Consider the following 18,289-nt stretch of genomic DNA (forward strand, 5'->3'; position numbering starts at 1 on the left):
AACAGTTACTCGGACTGAGATTAGACTCTGGCCACTGTCTGCAGATTAAACAAATAATTGCAAAGTATCTGGTGACCAGAATATTGATAAATACCAGCTTGTGTAGTATCAGTTTATATAAAAAGTGACTATGATGTCACTAAGGCTGGATAGGGTTGTCATTGTGAGGGTGCAGAGAGCCAGCAAAAAGCTTATGCAGCACCTCAATCCTTTAATGTAAGCCCCATTTTGAGGTCTTATGTGGGACTTATGTGGTGCCTAGACCTTGTGCAAGTCCTATGTACAGAGGTGAATTTCACCCTGAATGAATAAGTGTCTTAAGGTTCGCCTCAGGGGCCCCGTGTAAACCATCACTGGGCAAGATATTAACATTTTTAGCAACTGATCCTGATGGATCAATTCAGCAAAAGACAAAATAATCTGTCCAAAGCTGAACTGATCCCTCACAAGGTGTTAACGCTATTAGCAGCGGCAGGAATGGCAGCTAAACGGATTAGCACACGAAGCAAAGGAGGCGCGATCCACGGCAAGATGACAGTGGAGCAGCCTCAGACCTAAAACCCTGCATACAGACACACGCCAAAAGCAGGGGAGCAGGAAAAAGACAGTCTGTAGCGCCCCAACTACAAACTAAAGCCATGGCCTCTATTATTAAGAGTGTAGCTCATTGTAGCCCTAGTACAACCCATATGAACAATAATGGGGAGGGGAGAGAGGGAATGGAGGGACAAAGAGAACAGGTTTTGAATTGCGACATGCTGTCACTGGCTACCCCTGTCGGGTCTGTGATCTCAGCCTGTTCTCAAGAGCTCAGTCTACCCTGAGAAGTGGAAATGGTCCATGGATTGAAAGGGCACTGAGTAGCCACAATACTTTTCCTCTCATTCCCTCCTACAGGTGCACAAAGAAAATATAATTCGAGAACAGAACAAAAAAAACAAAACAACAACAACAATTCCTAATGTAACAGAATAAACAACAAATTAAACAATACAAATTCTGAAGAAACCAGATTCACAGGAAGCGGGGGGAGAGTTCTGCAGAACTGCTGGATATTCTGTAACAAAATGTACACAAGACTCCTACGCAATTCCTAGTTATATCCAGGCATTACAGATCCAGTTACTACAGATGTAGACTCAAAACTAAGCTTAGAAAAGAAACGGGAATTTATCTGTTTAGAAAAATCCTCTCATCCTCTCCCCAACTCTGCTGATGCAGCCATGCCATTCCTCAACACAAACTCCATGAACTTCTCCCTCAGTCCCTAACCGCTTTTTTAAATATACTGCACATTCTTACCTGCCTACCCAGCCTGGCTCCTCAGAGCTCTCTGGCATCAGCCCTTTTCTTATCATCTTCTCTACTCTGAAACTCTTGCCTATGTCTCCACTGACTAAATATTTACAAGAACATAGGAACTTCCATTCTGGATCAGCCCTGAGGTCCATCCAGTCCAGTAGCCTGTCTGTGACTACAGCCAGTACCAAATGCTTCAGAGGAAAGTGCAAGAAAACCCAGAATAGGCAGATTTGGGGTAATCTGTCTTCCCATGAAGGCCTCATCCTAATCCCAACTATTGAGAGATTGTCTTAAACCCTGATGACTGGTTTTGTATCCTTTCCAAAACTCTTCTTTTAGTGCTATAACAACTGTGGATATTTTGTTATCCATATCATCGTTCAATCCCTCTTTGAATCTTGCTAAATTCTTGACCTCAATGATATCTTATGGCAACGAGTTCCACAATCTAATCATGTGAGTGAAAAAGCATTTTTGTTTCTTTCACTCACCAAAATACCAATTTCTACAGCACCAGGATTCACACTGTCTGTTAATAGGCTTGTGCTACTTCTTCTTGTTGATTAATTGTATTATTGTAGCACCTAGGAGCCCTAGTGTAGAGGGGAGGTCACCCCGCTCCAGTGTGGAAGGGGTTAAAAACAGCCCTGGGAAAGGGCTGCCCCAGGGAGCCAATCAGGAGTGGGCTTGAGGCAGCCAATCAGGGCCGGGCTGGGAGTATAAGAAGGCCTATGGAAAGCACTGGGTCAGTCTCTCTCTCTAGTTTTGAAGGGAGAAGGATGTAGCTGCCTGGGAATAGGGTACTTGAAGCAGAGCAGTGCTGGAGAAGGGCAAGAGGAGCTGGGGAGCTTCAGCCTGGCAAAAAAAACCCGGGCTGAGGCCTTGATAAAGGCCTATGCAGGTGCTGGGGCTGGAAGGTGCAGCCCAGAAATAGGCAGAGGCAGAGGCAGCTGGTCCTACCCCCTTGCCAATGATGAGTGGCCTTTACAGACTGCAGTTTGCTTCAGTGGGAGGAGGCTATATGATGACTGGCAGTAGCCACTGAGGCAAGGTGGATGTAGAGGGTTGGGGGTTCCCCTGGGAGGGGAGACCCAGCATGTGGGGGTACTGTGGTGAGCAGAACCCCAGGGTAAGGGGGTCTGGGAAGGACACGGGGGCCTGAGGCAGGTGAAACACCGGCCACCAGGAGGTGCTCTGTGTGCTGGATGAGCTAATTCCTAAACAACCAGCAGGAGGCGCTGTGTCAGTGAGTCAGCACTCCGCTACACCTAGTCATTGACCAGGACCCTGTTGTGCTAAGTGCTGTACAAACAGAACAGAAAGATGGTGCCTGCCCCCAAAGAGTTTACAATCTAAGTCAGGGGTGGGCAAACTACAGCCTGTGGGCTGGATCCAGCCCCTCAGGGCTTTGGATCCAGCCTTTGGGATTGCCCCCTGTGGCCTCCCGTGCGGGGGGGCAGAGGGCTCCGTGTGTTGCCCTTGCCTCCAGGCACTGCTCCCCGCAGCTCCCATTGGCTGGGAACAGGGAACTGCGGCCAATGGGAGCTTGTGAGAGGTACCTGGAGCACTGCAAGGGCAACACACGTGGAGCCCCCCTCCCCTAGGGGCCTCATTCCAAGGACACACAGAATAGAGATTTTAAAAAACAGGAAAAGCATCTACAAGGAAGTGAAACTTGGCTAATCCTCTTTTGCCAATCGGATTTATACAAGCCAGAGGACTCAGAAGTCCCAGTACTGGACTGACATCTCCATAGCAGAGAACTGGTGATATTTTTTAGCCATCATTTGCAGAAGCATCATTCTGCCTCACAGTTCCTGATGTGATGCTTGAAGGAAAGGAATTCTTCCTTACACATATTTAGTTACCGATATTCCTGGGTTTGATTACATCCTGCCAGTTTCAACCTTCAGTCGCCTGAATACATAGATTATGAGATTACGTAGAATAAATCTGTGTTAGACCTACATGTCTGTCCATTTTAAAAAAAAGAAATGAGATTGATACTGCTGCCTTGTTTGAGTGAGTGAAAATGGGATTACAAATTGCACTACAATCAGAAATTTCTACGGAAGATGAGTTTGACTTTAAGATACCCCAGCAGTAGAGTCGAATTGATGAGTGACCAAATTAAAACAACTAATACTGTTAACTGTACATCGGGTACAGCAATCCTGGAACACAGCTGGAATGCCAGATGAGGCATTTTTAAAGGAATATCTTCTGTTTAAACCCTCATCTGGAATAAACAGAGGGATTGAAAAAATCATCATTTCTTCATCTCGTTTCCACATAGATTAAAGAGCTAGTATGGTTCTCTTCTGTTATTGGAAAGGGTGGGGTACAATAGGCTAATGAGGAAAATTATACAACTTCTCTTCAACACTCCAGTGCAAAGAAGGAGAGAGAGCTGGGAACCTTCTTTCTGTAACTACAGTTTTCACATTTCAGATTATATTCTTAATTGAGAGGAAAGATGTGGCTTCAGAGAAGCTTTGTGTAACCTGATACAAATCAGAACACTCAGATTAACATTCATATTTAAGACAGTGACAGACCACATGTTAGTTACCACATGAAGGTACCTTGTGTTTGTTCGGCACAGCCTAGCCATTTTGAAATAAGACTGGCCAGGCTATTGTAAGTACAGTCACAATACAGCTGTCATGGGAAAGGAACTTAGATCCATTAATGCTTTTCTCAGTGAGAGCCCATTATCATCATCTCCTTTGCAAAAGAATAACTCAGAGAAATGCAGCTTGTCATGGGATGTCAAGAGGAGTTGCACAGACTCTGACAACTGCATTACCAATGCAGATTACTGCTGCACAGAGGTTTTCTACTTCTCCCAAGGACAACATTTCTGTCCTGAGCATGAAATTACCAGGTTTCCATTCTGTCTTGCTGGACAATTGCCCTGTCCCAGTTCACAGAGGAATCATGAAGCCTCTGTCAATTGCTCTCTTGCTTTTAATTCTCTCCCACACCTTGTCTTGTTTCTTTGCTCTGCTTGAACCCACATTCTGGTCCCATTGTGACAATCACTCCTGCCCACAAGATCCAAATAGCCTTCCTGATTGATGAGGGTGTCCAACAGGCCATTCGTTCCCAGTCTGTTCTCCTGTACTGCGAAAAGTGCAAATGACACCAGTTCCCATGAGCAGCCCTCCCTCTCAAATGAAAGCAACCCGGATAATCAAGCTCTGCCTAGCAACCTGCAGCAAAGACATAACCCAAAAAGCCTCCGATGGGAGAATGTGATAAGGAATGGTAGTATTCCTTCAGTCTGTGTTTTAAAGTTATGTTTTTTAAGAGTAATACAAATCTATTATAACAAAACTCCATCCACATGTTAAAGTCTTAATCTAATTTTATATTACGGGCCCTAAGAATACTTCCCCCAGGTGCCAGTGTACCTTGGTATCAAGTATAGCTGACTGAGATTTTGGGAAGTTTTCATAACACTCCTTGTCACTAAACAATCCTGTTTTCTAAAATGTATTAAAGCTGGACTCCGCTGTTAGTCATTTCTATGGGCTAGAAGAGAAGACATCATTGAACTCTGGGACTCAGGAGTCCAGGGTTCAGTACCTGGCTTGGACAGTGGTCTCATATGCAGGGGTGCTGGAATTAGCAGTGCTAGGCGTGCAGCAGCACCCCCAGGATTGAAGTGGTTTCCATCATGCACAGGGTTTGCAGTTTTGTTCAGTGGCTCTCAGCACCCTCTCTATAAAAAGTGTTCCAACATCACTGCTCATAGGTGACCCTGGGCAAGATGCTCAATCTCTCTGTACCTCAGGTCCCTATCTGCAAAATCAGGATAAATAATACTTCCTCTCTCCCAGCCTTTATCTGCATTGTCTAGTCAGATTGTAAGCTCTTTGGGGCAAGTGCCGTTCCTTACTATGCGTATGTACAGCACTCGTCACAATGGGGCCCTCCACCCGAGCCTGAGGCCCCATGCACTACTGTATGAATATGAGTTAAGAATATGAATAAGAAACAATAAGATCAATGGGGACCACATCTTTAAGATAAGTGAGACTTACTGAGCACTCAGTTTGTCTGGCAACCACACATTTTAAATCTAAGTTATAGCGTGAACCAAAAATAATCATTCCATGCTAATATACTTATTCTTTAACTTACCAATAATAGATTTTGATCAGTGCAGAAGGCCACAGGAGAAAGGATGCTACAAATGCCAGAATGGGGATAGCCAGAGTGCCTCCTGCTATTACAAACATGTTTAACACATCAAGGTCCATGTTGTTCTTTAAGGCTCTACCTCACCTGCATACGTTAAATAAGAACCAGAGGTCAGCAACAAAATTGTGAATGAAGGAAAGGCTGTCAAGATAAGAGGAAGGCATTAAACATACAACAGATATTGGTCAGGAATACAGAAAACTGTTTTCAGTTTTAAAACCCTATTTCTTCCAGACCTAAAAACTGCAATCTCATCTTCTCGAATCGAAGTTAAAGACAGCAGGTCTTAATTTAGCTGCTATGGCACTTTGCAAAACATAAATCCTCGCCCCCTCCCTACCATCATGCTATCCCCAATCTGAAGACTGGGGTAAGAAAGCTCTTAAGCATTCATTTAACCCAATTAGCCTTCCTATCCTCCCTACCAAATCTGAGATTCACAGCATACAATATCGGACCTAAAATTCAACCTCATGTGTCCTGGGTCAGACTCATTTCTGCTTTAGACAGGCAGATGTTAATCAAGGAGTAGAGCCTCTTAAAGGTCTCAAGGAAGTCTGTGAAGGAGACCTGGTGCAGCATTCTTCATCTACAGGCCCTCAGAAGAGTCAAATTGGTCCCTTCTCTGAGAAAATACCAGAGCATTCAAATCCTCGTACTAGACTGAAAATATATTGTTCCCAAGAGCTATGTTAAAAGGGCTCCAGCCAGAACCTCAGAGTGCTCCAAATGCAAGATCTCAAAGAACTTCCATGTTCTGGGATTGCTAATACAAATTGTTTTTCAAATGCAATCGTCTGTATAGCATAATGTGAGATTACTTTATTTCTATACTCTCATCACTAAACAGCATGCATGCACTTTACTATTGAAGGATTAAACCCTGTCACACAGACATCCTGGGCATATCCCTTAATTCCTGATGCTGAACATCTGCCATACCATCCATTTCTCAATGCTAGCCTCCTCACAAGAATTAATTATAATCCAAGCATATTTAAATCCAAGGTTCACTAACCACCCATCTCCCAGTGCTACTGCTCAACTTCTCACAATAGGGCCCATGGATAAACCTACTTGTTTGCTCCAGATGGGTTTGGTTATTTTGAGGTGTTACAGTCGTTGCTACAGCTGGTATATTACATTGCCGAACAGGAACCACTGTACCTATAATCTATTCTGAACTGGAGTTGTACTACTAGGTCATATTTTATATTAAAATTAAGAAACATATTAAAAAATATAATGGCTAAGATTACCTGGGGGAAAGAGTGCTGAAGAAAATGTTCTGTTTGAGCACAGCTAAAGAACAGGGACAGTCTAATTTCCAAGGGCATTATCCCAGAAGTGCCCCAGGCACTTTCACTACTCAGGGCCATATTGTGGATGTGTAAAAGGTTGAAGAATAGTATGTAGGGGCTCCCCTCCCTTTACCCTTGTGCAGGAGAACAGCACACTCCCAGCCTGTATCCTCTCCAGACAGGAGGATGTAGGATCTCTAGTAATCCAGTAGTGCTATAATACCTAGAGGTGTGTGCCACCCCATCCCACCCCTTTATAGCCTAGCATAAGGAGTTTGTGGGAGAAGTCAGGGGGCACACACTGCACACTTTCAGGGGGTACAGCAACAGCTATACGCCACCATTGCTCCTGGAGGCAATGTGCCGGCTTTGGGTACTGTGCCTTAGAGCAGTGCTTTTCAAAGTACGGGTCACGACCCAATACTGGGTCGCGGAACGTCAGGCACTGGGGCACCTTGTTGATTCAAATTCTAACAAAGGCCCGCACAGCAGGGACCTGGAGAGGAGAGAGGTAGGTGATGGGCAGGAACTGGGGAGGGGGCTCACTGCTGCTGGCCAGGAAAGAGGGACCCTTCCCCAGGAGCGCCGAGGGACCCTCCCCCAGGAGCTCCGTGCAGAGGGAGAGAGAGGCCCTTCCCCCAGAGCTGCTCTGCGCTGTCTCCCAGCAGGGGGAGAGAGGGGCCCCTTCCCCCAGAACTCGGTTCTTCCTGCCTGCAGGGGGAGAGAGACCCTTCCCCCAGAACTCGGTTCTGCCTGCCTGCAGGGGAAGAGAGACCCTTCCCCCAGAACTCGGTTCTGCCTGCCTGCAGGGGGAGAGACACCCTTCCCCCAGAACTCGGTTCTGCCTGCCTGCAGGGGGAGAGAGACCCTTCCCCCGGAGCTCCATGCTGCCTGTTGGCACAGAGAGAGAGGCCCCTCACCCGGAGCTAGCTGCTGCCAGTGGGGAGAGGGCTGGGGGGGGAGTCCTCTGGCCCCAGCCCTAGGGCAATTTGCCTGCACACTAAACTCCTCATCCCTGGCCCCACTCCAGAGCCCTCACCCTCCCCTGCATCCCAACCCTCTGCCCCAGCCCAGAGCCCCATCCTGCACCACCCCAAGCCCCTCATCCCCAGCACCACCCTAGAGCCCTCACCCCCAGACAGAGCCCTCACCCCTGCACCCATCCTCTGCCCTACCCTGGGCCACCTCCCACACTCCTTACCACAGGCTTATTAAGGCTAGTGTTAGTTATGTAAAGCGGATTAAGCTGGAATGTTTTGCAATATTATGATTTTATGAAAATTCTAGTCAAAAGATATAATTATGTTGGGTCACAGGCAACAATTTTCTTCAACTGGGTCACGAGGAAAAAAAAGTTTGAAAACCACTGCCTTAGAGTTTCTGCTTGGGCAATGCACTTCCCCATTTTACCACCTCATGCACAGTGGCTTACAACCACTGTTTAGCCATTGCTTGGCTGTAGATCTCACAAGTAGCACATTTAACTGTGAGGCTGGCTTTGTTCACTTAGGGCTTGGCTACACTTACACTTCAAAGCGCTGCCGCGGTAGCGCTTTGAAGCGCTAAGTGTAGTCAAAGCGCTCTCCCAGCGCTGTCCGTACTCCACCTCCCTGTGGGGAATAACGGACAGCGCTGGGAGCGCGGCTCCCAGCGCTGGGGCTTTGACTACACTGGCGCTTTGTAGCGCCGCAATTTGCAGCGCTGCAGAGGGTGTGTTTTCACACCCTGCTGCAGCGCTGCAAATTTGTAAGTGTAGCCAAGGCCTCCGACAGAAGGTGGGTGTGTAGCAGATGGAGAACATTGACTATAACTTTTTTCAAAAAGACATTAATTTATTGAAAAACACCCCACTCTCTGATTAAAATTTAAACATAACAATCAGAGTCTTCAAAAGCAGGGCTTACTGTTCAGAAAAGCCTCTTCCTCTTGGGTACAGCTGCCACAGGCCACCGGTACCGATGATGTTCTGAAACAATTATTAAAAAAGAAAAAAGTAAATTATATTCCAGTGCTTTTTTCTTTCATATTTAGTAGAGAGATGCTGTTCATTTCTGCTGTTTAAACCATCAGCAGCACTTCAAAGTACAAGGTCACTACCCCCTGTTCAACCTTACCCATTTTATATCACTTTGGGTAATAAAATAATATCAAGACACTAGTTCCAAGCAGGTACAAAGTGCAAGCCAACACGCAGGACAAACACTGAAAAAAGAGTGAGAAGATTAAAGCATTCTGAGCCAATAGAAATAATCCACTTAACAGTAGGATCTACCTCATCAAGCCCAAGCATTAAGAAACTTAACAATAATAGCTTGGCTGAACTGACGGAAACAAGAAAGATGGAAACTTAGGATCACAACTACCATTAAAAAATTAGTACAATTAAATCACATTAATTAAAACTCAGTCAGGTTCCCGCTATTCCTATTTATTTGAAACCCTCTTCCCCAAAGATTTTATATTGCCCCAAAACCTTTTGATAAATGGGGCTGTAATGTATGAGAGAGATGGACGCTTCTTTGTACCCCTACAATAACAGATTGAGCTTTCTTGATGAGTTACTCAGTCAGCAGCTCTAGATAAAGTAGCATTCAAGTTACAGAACACACAGAAAGACATTTAATGCACAAACAGCATTTGTTCCAATGTCTATTGTAGGGTCTGAAAGCCTGGTTAAGAGTTCCAGTTATTTGATGTGATTCCCTTTAAAAAGGGGTGTGCTGGCAGGGGCAGCAACCAGGAAGTGTATTATTTGTTCCAATTGGCTGTTCTACATTAGAGTTCAACAAGCAAAGACATGTTTACCAGCTTCCTGTCTGCAGTCTGTTCCTGGGGTCAGCCATGGCAGCTGTTACAACTCATATGATTAAATATTCCCAAAGAGCATTACGCTACTCAAGGAAACATATCCCTCATAAACCAAATGAGTCTGACAAATCTAAATAGAAATATTGCATGACTTTCTCGCAAGCTCTAATATAAACACATGCATGTATACATGCAGGTACAGAATGACATGCGCATGTTTTCTCTTTCCATTCTGGATACAAGACTGATGTAATTTGAAATTTCAAATCTAAATCAGGGGCAAAAATACAAAATACTAATGTTTCCATTACTATAGCTTTGGGTTTTATTCTTCATTCACTGCCACCAAAGTAACTCTACTGCCTTCAACTGACTTACTCCCAATTTATACCACTGTAAATAAACTTTTATTTATGTATCCAGCACATTTAAGGTAGTTTTATTTTTAAAAAAATAAAATGCTGTTTTTTGTGCATTTTGAATTTTCAGCCAAGTAGAGCTAGACACAAATCACAAGTAAAAGATTAATCATCCAGTCAATAAGAACTGCATCATTCATTCAATCATTTTCAAATATAATTAAAAATAAGAATTAAGAATCTGAATCAATGTAAGTTAAACTATACAGTTGCTTAAATAAATGTGTAATAAATTAAATAGCATAAGCTCCTGGTTAGCAAAAAGAAGTACCAAAGTTAGTGTAAAAGCTATATTTAGTTGCAAACCAACATATTTTAATGGTTACCAACCAATGAGAATCAAACTTGCTTTAGGAAAATAAAAAGTACACGATTTAAATTGATGGCTTAAGAAAAGGTTTCCTGCTTGCTGATTAAAATCAGTGATTTACATTGCTTTGATTTAAATCAATCCACCCTATTTACTCCTGAGGGCATTCTGAGCCAAAACATTAAAAATTCTGCGCACAATAATTTAAAATTCTGCAAGTTTTATTTGTCATTAAATAAATGCAGAGGCTCCAGCATGGCAGTGGGGAGCACAGGCCTCTGGCTGCACAAAGGTGGGAAATCACCCTGCAGGCCCTTCACCCCTGGGACACAGACTCAGCAGCGAGGCTGTACGCGACCCTTACGCAGCACAAGGCTTGGGTCTGCCCCAGAAACACCCTGAAGCCCTGCCCCTTTGTGCCACGTGCACCAGGTGTGGGCACACAGACTCAAGCAAGCAGGATCCAAGTGTGGAGGGGCTCAGTGTCAGGGGATTCATGTGTGGTGTGACAGGATTCTGTGTGGGACAATCTGGATGCAGGCACCTCAGCAGGGGGGGATTTGGTGTGGGGGGATCTGGATGCACACAGGCTCGTGGGGGAGGAGGGGTTCCAGGTGCAGGGGGCAATGGGACTCTGCAAAGGCTTCCAGGTGAAGGTGGTTAGGGATCAGCGGAAGAATCTAGGTGTGGGGGTCTTAGTGGGGGGGGGGGTGTCTTGGTGCTGGGGGAGTGGGGCTTGGTGGGGTCGGGTGCAGCTAGTTGGGGGTCTGGATGGGGGGCTCAGGGTGGGGCAGGGGGTGGGGCATGAGGGTGGGGGTTTGAGTGGAGGGAGCTCAGTGGGTAGTGGTCTGGGTGCAGGGGTAGGGGTCTGGAGGCAGGAGGTCTGCATGCAGGGGGACTCCAGATGCAGAGGCTGAGGTTCAGTGAGGTGGGGTTCAGGTATGGAGGACTAGGGGAGTTCTGGATGTACATGGTGAGGCTTGGCAGGGGTGTCTGGGTATGGGAGGTCCGGATGCATGGGCACTGGGTGGATGGGGGAGCAGCTTCCCATACAATGACCCCTCCCCCCACAGTTGAGAAGCAATGGGGGCAGGAAGCAGGGTAGGATGCAGAGCTTCCTGCAGCTGGGGGAGGTTTCTGGGGGTGGGCCTGACACAGCCCCAGACACTCCTTGCAGGGGACGAGGAAGTTGTTTCCTCTCCTGCCTCCAGCCCAGCTGGGACCAGCAGCTGATCCCGGCTCAGGGTAGGAGCTACTGGCCGGGATGTCCCAGGCGCCGTGGTAATTTACCTCTCTGCCAGATGCGCCGGGTGCATGAAATGATGTACCTGCTCTCCTAGGGAGTGGTGCATGGCTGCTCTTGCAGTTTCCCTTTGTTTCCCTGTCAGAAAGTAATTTTTCTGTGGGAAAGCGAAGAAATCTGCGGGGGACATGAAGGGTGGCGCAGAATTCGTCCCTATTGCATTCCCTAGATTCTGGGGAGGGTGGTTCTCTCCCCAGCCGTCTGGGGCTGTGGCAGTAGGCAAGAACTATCACAGCTCAGCACTCCTTCACCCTGCCTCACACCCCGTATGCTGGGAGGGGCAAGGAGGGCAGCATAAAATCATACAAGCAAAACCATATAGAGAAAAATTAATTCTACAAATCAACCCCCAAACTGCAGGTAACAGTGGCACTGATTCAGACTAGCAAGCTACTTAAATTAAAATGTCTTTTACCCTCCAGAAAGTGTCTTGTTTACTGTGTTGTGTTTTTTTAACTAGAATAGAATTAAAAAGTCAACAAAAATAAGCAGGAGCAAACTTGGCTTCCTGCACCACACGTCATGCCAGCAGGGACCAGGAAGAGTGTGGAAACAGCAAACTTAGCCCTTAGAAAAAGGATGCACTTTGTTTCGTTCTTCAGTAGCCACCTCAGGTTTTGGTTAGGTTGTGTTTTTTAGCCCACAGTAATACCTAAGCGCTTAACAAAGACAAAATAATATTACTACTACTAAAAAGGCAAAACAACTAAAAAAAGAGGATGCTAATTTAACCAGCACAGAAGCACAACAAGCAACATTTTGATTCTGTCAAAATTCAATTAAAACAAAAGCCAAAACCCATGACTTGCACTCATTAACAGCTGCACGTCACTGGATCACAATCTGTTCTCAAAGGCTAAATTATCCCAGGGAGAGCTTTGTAACCAAGTGTTGTTTGCATAGCAACATATGGGAGAAAAAAATACCCCTCTGGGCTTCGACAGTGCCTTCCTTGCAAGGTCCTCAAAGCACCTCCTAAACATTAATTAGGCAAGCCTTATAATACAATACCAATGCAAGGTGGGTAACCATGACGTCCATATGCAAAGACTGTGAATGGCTTGCCAACTACAGAACCAGTTTCTCCTCCCTTGGTTTTCACACCTCAACTGCTAGAACAGGGCCTCATCCTCCCTGATTGAACTAACCTCGTTATCTAGCTTGCTTCTTGCTTGCATATATATACCTGCCCCTGGAAATTTCCACTACTTGCATCCGATGAAGTGGGTATTCACCCATGAAAGCTCATGCTCCAAAACGTCTGTTAGTCTATAAGGTGCCACAGGATTCTTTGCTGCTTTTCCATATGCAAAATGGAAACACTGATGTTTACAATGAGCTAGCAGCAGAGCTGGGACTAGAACCCAGGAGTGCTGCTGCCCAGATCTGAGCTAACCACTGGCCCACATGCCTGTAAGATTAAAGCATTCTCTAGAAAGGGATTCAAAATAAAACCCTGTCATCCCAAATGTCTTACTGCTGCCAGAAACAGCACATGAGTGACAGAAGTAACGTAGGTGGTGAAACAGGACTTAAATCGTTCAAGAGCAGTTCCAGATAGTCCCACAGAATTTACCCAACAGCCCCTTCATCCAAAATAATCTAATGAATAATTATCAAAAGCAGAAGGAAGGGCAAGGAAATTTATAACCAAGCATTCGTCAGGTCAAAAATCATTATTCCCCACTTGAACTCAATTAATTGAACAACCTGTTCAAATGTAAAAATGTAAGTTTCAAAAGTACAAAAGCTGCCACTTACTGAAAGTCTGGCAGAATAACTGCATTTCAGCAGCACTGTTAACCAAAAGACTGACTGGTTAGTCTGAATGAGTTTTAAATTGTCTATAGTCTGTCTTGTTCCTTGCTGGCACGCGAATTGGTATAAAAGAATTCTTGGGGTATAATTCAAATGTTTATTTTGATCTTAACAAGTTAATCACAAATAGGTTTCAAAAACAGCACACTGTGTGGCACAATTAAAACAGGGATGTCTCCTCACCAAAACTAAATTCATCAGAACTAGTTTAATATTGTTTATGAGATCGAAGTAGGGGGGAAAAATTCAAATCCAAAGCAGTAAAGTACCAGAGCAGCATGCACAGAGCACTGATACTTTTCATTAGTATCACAAGTTTTTTGTACAATGTGTCTTGGGAAATGTTACATAACCTACCCAGCAAACTCCTTTTGATGAAATGGTGTTTAGCACACAGAGGATAATACACACCGCTGGGAGTATTGACATACCAAACAATTTTTTAATTCAGAAGCTAAAAACGTAGGTGAGAATTTAGGGCTCAGTTCAGCAAGGGAAGAAAAAAGTCCATCTTGTATGCTGCGCAAATCTGTGCAAGGTCATGGAGGACTTTCTTTCTGTAGAAATCACATATATATCTTTATTAAACAGGCCCATTGAACTTTAATGTAGCTATTATCAGTAAAGAACTGTGTCTGTAAAAATCAAAATCATTTTGGATATAGTCTATATTTAGCTTAATGTTACTTGGCTCCAAAGCACTCAATTTCTGACTTACATGACAATAGATTTTTAAATTCAAAATACTGAAAGTTAAAAAAAATTAAATGCATCTTATTTTTACTTGAAATAGTAATAGAGAAGGAACAACATAATATAAATGTAAGACTCCACTGAGGAATTTTCAGGCTATGATAAACCACAATAGCAGAGAGTCTGTCACCAGAACCCAACCTGAACTAGCTAATAAGACAAGAAAAATTGAAGTTTCTCTTTGAAACCATCTTCTGCTTAGAATGCCATATATATAAGAAATAATTTGATGTACCATTTTGATACTACTATAATTTATGCCAGCTGTTCTGACTTTTCACACACATGCTATGCGCTGCAGTCTTTCAGAAGCCATATAATTGTATAATGTAAATTAAAATCTATTAATATTTGAAATGCGATGGAGGGAACTGCTTGTCCAGGAGCCACTTAGCTATCCTGCTTAATCCAGTGCTGAGAGGGATGGAATTAAGAAATGCAAGTGTTAGACTTTATTTACAGACTGCTTCAAGACCAATACATAATTTTTTTCTGAGTTTGACAGTCTCTGTATCTTTGACCTGTTATTATTTTGTGAAACACAAGAGATACAAACTGAAATCAGGTAATTTGGTTTCTATCCCTGTTTTTTACTATCAGTTATCAAACCACAGCAACAACTGATTACTGGTACTTGTCAACACCATGGTTAAAACACTGTTGAAAAGCTTAACTGGTACTGGCTGTGATTCCAACAATAGCAGCTGGCTTAAAGACACAGAGAAAAGTCCCCTTCTTTCTTCCAAATCCAAAAATAATCTCCATCCCTTATGTATCTGCATATACATCAGCATCTATAAACACACATTTTAAGTGGTCTACACAAGTTGCGTAATTTCCCTGTTCATTTCATTTGTATATCTGAAGTTATCATTGCTAATATATGCAAAGATATAAATGTGAACGGTTGGGGAAGAGATTATATGCTTTCCCCCAATAAATCAAAAGAATGGCTCCAACCTAATCAGATTCTGAATTTCTTTCCAAGTGTATAGACATTGATCAAAGTAGCATTTACACTACACCATCTGATACGCATATAATTTCATTCTGGAAGAAGTCAGGTTCTTCCAAATAATAGACATGGATACCACTTTGCTTTTCCAATGTTAAAAATCAATAGAGACATTTTTCTGTGGTATTTATCTACTTTCAAATTTAAAATAGTTACAGTGAGAACTTAAAAACTTTTTTTAAATACCAAAATTGTATAGGTGCTCATGAAGATCCACTGATTTGTTAACATATGAAAGACATACATATATACAACACACATACTCCCCTTTGATGAAATTGTCCCATTACTTCTAAAATGAAGTTAAAATGGTTCAGACACAGTACAGTAAGCAATACATAACTAACAAATCCTTCCTGACATATCAGATTTCTCACCTGCAGCTAGAGTGACCAGACAGCAAGTGTGAAAAATCAGGAGGGGGGAATAGGTTGCCTATATAAGATAAAGCCCCTAATATCAGGATGGTCCCAATAATATTGGGACATCTGGTCAGCTTAGCTGCATCAGAAATTTCCCCTAGCCTTCCTCCAATCTGGTATTGTCCTTCATTGAAGTCTAAGATCATAAAGCAGCAAAATCCCCCTTCCCCTCTAGGCTTAAACGTCACAGATTAGTAACAACTCTTCCTTTTAAAAAAGGAAACACTAAAACACATTTTAAATCCTGGCCCAAATTTTGAGATCTCGGAGATGAAAATTCTGCATTACACATATGCTATTCTGTTATGGAAGACGCTCAGTGTTGTTTCCACTGGTGCTCAGGAGGTCATGTGTAGGTACTTTGATTTATATTGAATACATCAACAGACTGCCCTGTATTAAAATAGATGAGGAATTTTCCACTGAAAACAATCCCTCAAATTGCTTTTGATTCTCCCACATAGGAATGTGCCTTATGCCCTATAAACCCAAGAGAAATCCCACTCACTATGCTCAGTGCTCTCTGAAATAAATATCTAAACTCAGTTTAAAACTTCCGCAAGCTTAAACATTCTGTGCCTGCAATTCTGATGGCTGGAGAGCATTCAACAAACTTCACCAGTAAACCATTTTACTTACAAAGCCTACAGTTTTATGCCAGGTTCATATCTGAAGTGGCGCAGGGATCCGTGCAAAAATCTTGTTTTAAAAAATTTAAATAAGCCAATTCCTGAGACCCACTTTAGAGAATGACCAAGTGAATCCCTGCAGCCCACAAGAGAGGTTGGGGCACTAAAGAATTCACAGGCCCTTCTTCTTGCTAGAACCACAATTTAGCCAATAAAACAAACACCTAACATTGTTCAACAATCCGCAATACCAGTGATATCTCATCACAGGTGTAAAGTCACAGACAGACAAACATGGTGTTGGCGGCTCATATAACGTTGGTAAATTCCTGAGAACACTGGTGCTGACTCAGGAAATGACAGCTCGGGGAACTGTTCTAGAACAGAATCCCGTCTAGTTCCACCTTTCCTGTACGATCGCCCCCTGCCCCAGTAATGATGTTTTACAATGATTTAGCACAACAACGCGCTTTACACGCCACACGCGGGTGAGGTCACATCACAGCACCCCCGCGAAAGGCAGCCACTTCTGGGGAGGAGCGTGGCTGTTGCTAGGCGAAGTGCCCTGCTGGGACCTTTACAGCCTCTGCAGAGTAACCAGGTCCAGGTCATGCATGTGCGGAGTCCGATTGTATTGCGGTGCCTGGAGAGAGGGGCAGGGACGATGCCTCTAATGTGCCTGGGCGGAGGAGCCAGGTGAATTTGCGCGCGGGTGGCCGCATGCTGCCCAGGCCCGGCCCCCGTCAGGCTTCAGAGGAGGCCACATACCCCCGTTTGCCCCCCGCTCCCCGCCCTTCCCCCAGCCCTGATCGCTGACTCTGCGCCTCGAGCCCCGGCATCGGCACAAGCCAGGCTGCCCCCAGCTGTTTCCGCCGCCTGCATCCCCTCCCGGCCGCTGCAGCAGCATCCTCCATCCACGGCCTCCTCGCTCAGCCCGTCCTCACCCGCCCGGGCGCTCCGGCTCCGCCGCGGCGTCCCCCCCCGGGGCCGGCCCTGCAGCAGCTGCCCCGCTCCGCTCGCGACGCTTCCTTCGGCTGCGGCTGCCCCGGGCTGCAGCCCCACAACTGCAGCGCGGGCTGCTTCTGTCTCTCTCTCTCTCTCCCTGCACCTTAAAGGCAGGGAGCACGGGAGCCTCCCCCTCCGACAGAAAATGCTCTGGCTCAGTCTGAGCAGAGCCTGCCCAGCCCCCCGGGCCAATGGAATGTGTCTCTGTAAAGCTCCATCGCTACGTCCACTGTTAGAGCTGCTCCCCCTTGGCCAAGGGCTGGTGCATGGGGCATAACGCACAGATGCGGACTACCGGCGCGTGGCATGCACCCCAGGGGGGCAGTGACTGCACGGGGGTTTGCATTTGGACTGTTTTGTTCCAGAGCTGAACAGACATCATCATCAGAAGCGGCATGACATCATACTGGGCACCACCACTAGCAGGCTGCTACAAAGCTGATGGGAGGCTGCCATCCAAAGCTCTCTGCCTAGGGAGCTTCAATCGCTGCCCCAGCTCTCCAACCAATAAAGCAGCCGTACGTATCACTGAGTTAAGCTACACAATTGTAATTAAAGGGACGCTGGCAGATCAAAAGCCCTATATGAGAAAACTTTTCTTACTAGCGCAGAAAAGGAAACCTAAGGATTTTACAACACAATGAATAGCAAAACAACTAATTTATTTTTCACCATGAATACTTGGGTGGGTGGGGTGGATTTTTGGTTTTGTTTTATTTTGCTCATTTTGAATACTGAAAGTAGACTATCTCGTTCCCAGTCAGATTCACCTTTTCCTAAACACAAGAATCTAGTAAACTGTTTAACTTTAAAAAAAAAATTAAAATATCTCTCATTAATATTAGATTTTGTGAAAATCTAGATACTGAATCTAAACTCTTGAAAATATCCATCAGGAGTCTGTCAGCATTTCCACAAAGGAAAGCAAAATGGGCACTGGCCATTTTCTTTCTTTTTTATACATCAAAAGGCTACTAAAGTTTGGGTTAACTTTA

General features: G+C 44.7%; 1 protein-coding gene across 4 annotated transcripts in view; it reads right to left on the reverse strand.

Moving 5' to 3' along the window:
* The window catches only part of ABHD6 (abhydrolase domain containing 6, acylglycerol lipase), a 59,665-nt gene that overhangs the window by 20,641 nt on the left and 20,735 nt on the right, over positions 1–18,289 (reverse strand). The window contains exons 1-3 of one of the 4 annotated variants that reach the window (XM_045022851.1): positions 17,234–17,715; positions 8,717–8,778; positions 5,452–5,595 (exon numbers count right to left, since the gene is read on the reverse strand). In XM_045022851.1, coding sequence (XP_044878786.1) covers positions 5,452–5,570 — 119 coding nt within the window. In that variant the 5' untranslated portion in view covers positions 5,571–5,595; positions 8,717–8,778; positions 17,234–17,715. Of the gene's footprint in view, positions 1–5,451; positions 5,596–8,716; positions 8,779–9,444; positions 9,463–13,827; positions 13,892–17,233; positions 17,716–18,289 lie in introns of those variants that run through there. The other 3 variants (XM_045022852.1, XM_045022855.1, XM_045022854.1) reach the window with 3 other exon arrangements.

The sequence above is a fragment of the Mauremys mutica genome, chromosome 7, assembly GCF_020497125.1.
Source record: "Mauremys mutica isolate MM-2020 ecotype Southern chromosome 7, ASM2049712v1, whole genome shotgun sequence".
NCBI lineage: Eukaryota > Metazoa > Chordata > Testudines > Geoemydidae > Mauremys > Mauremys mutica.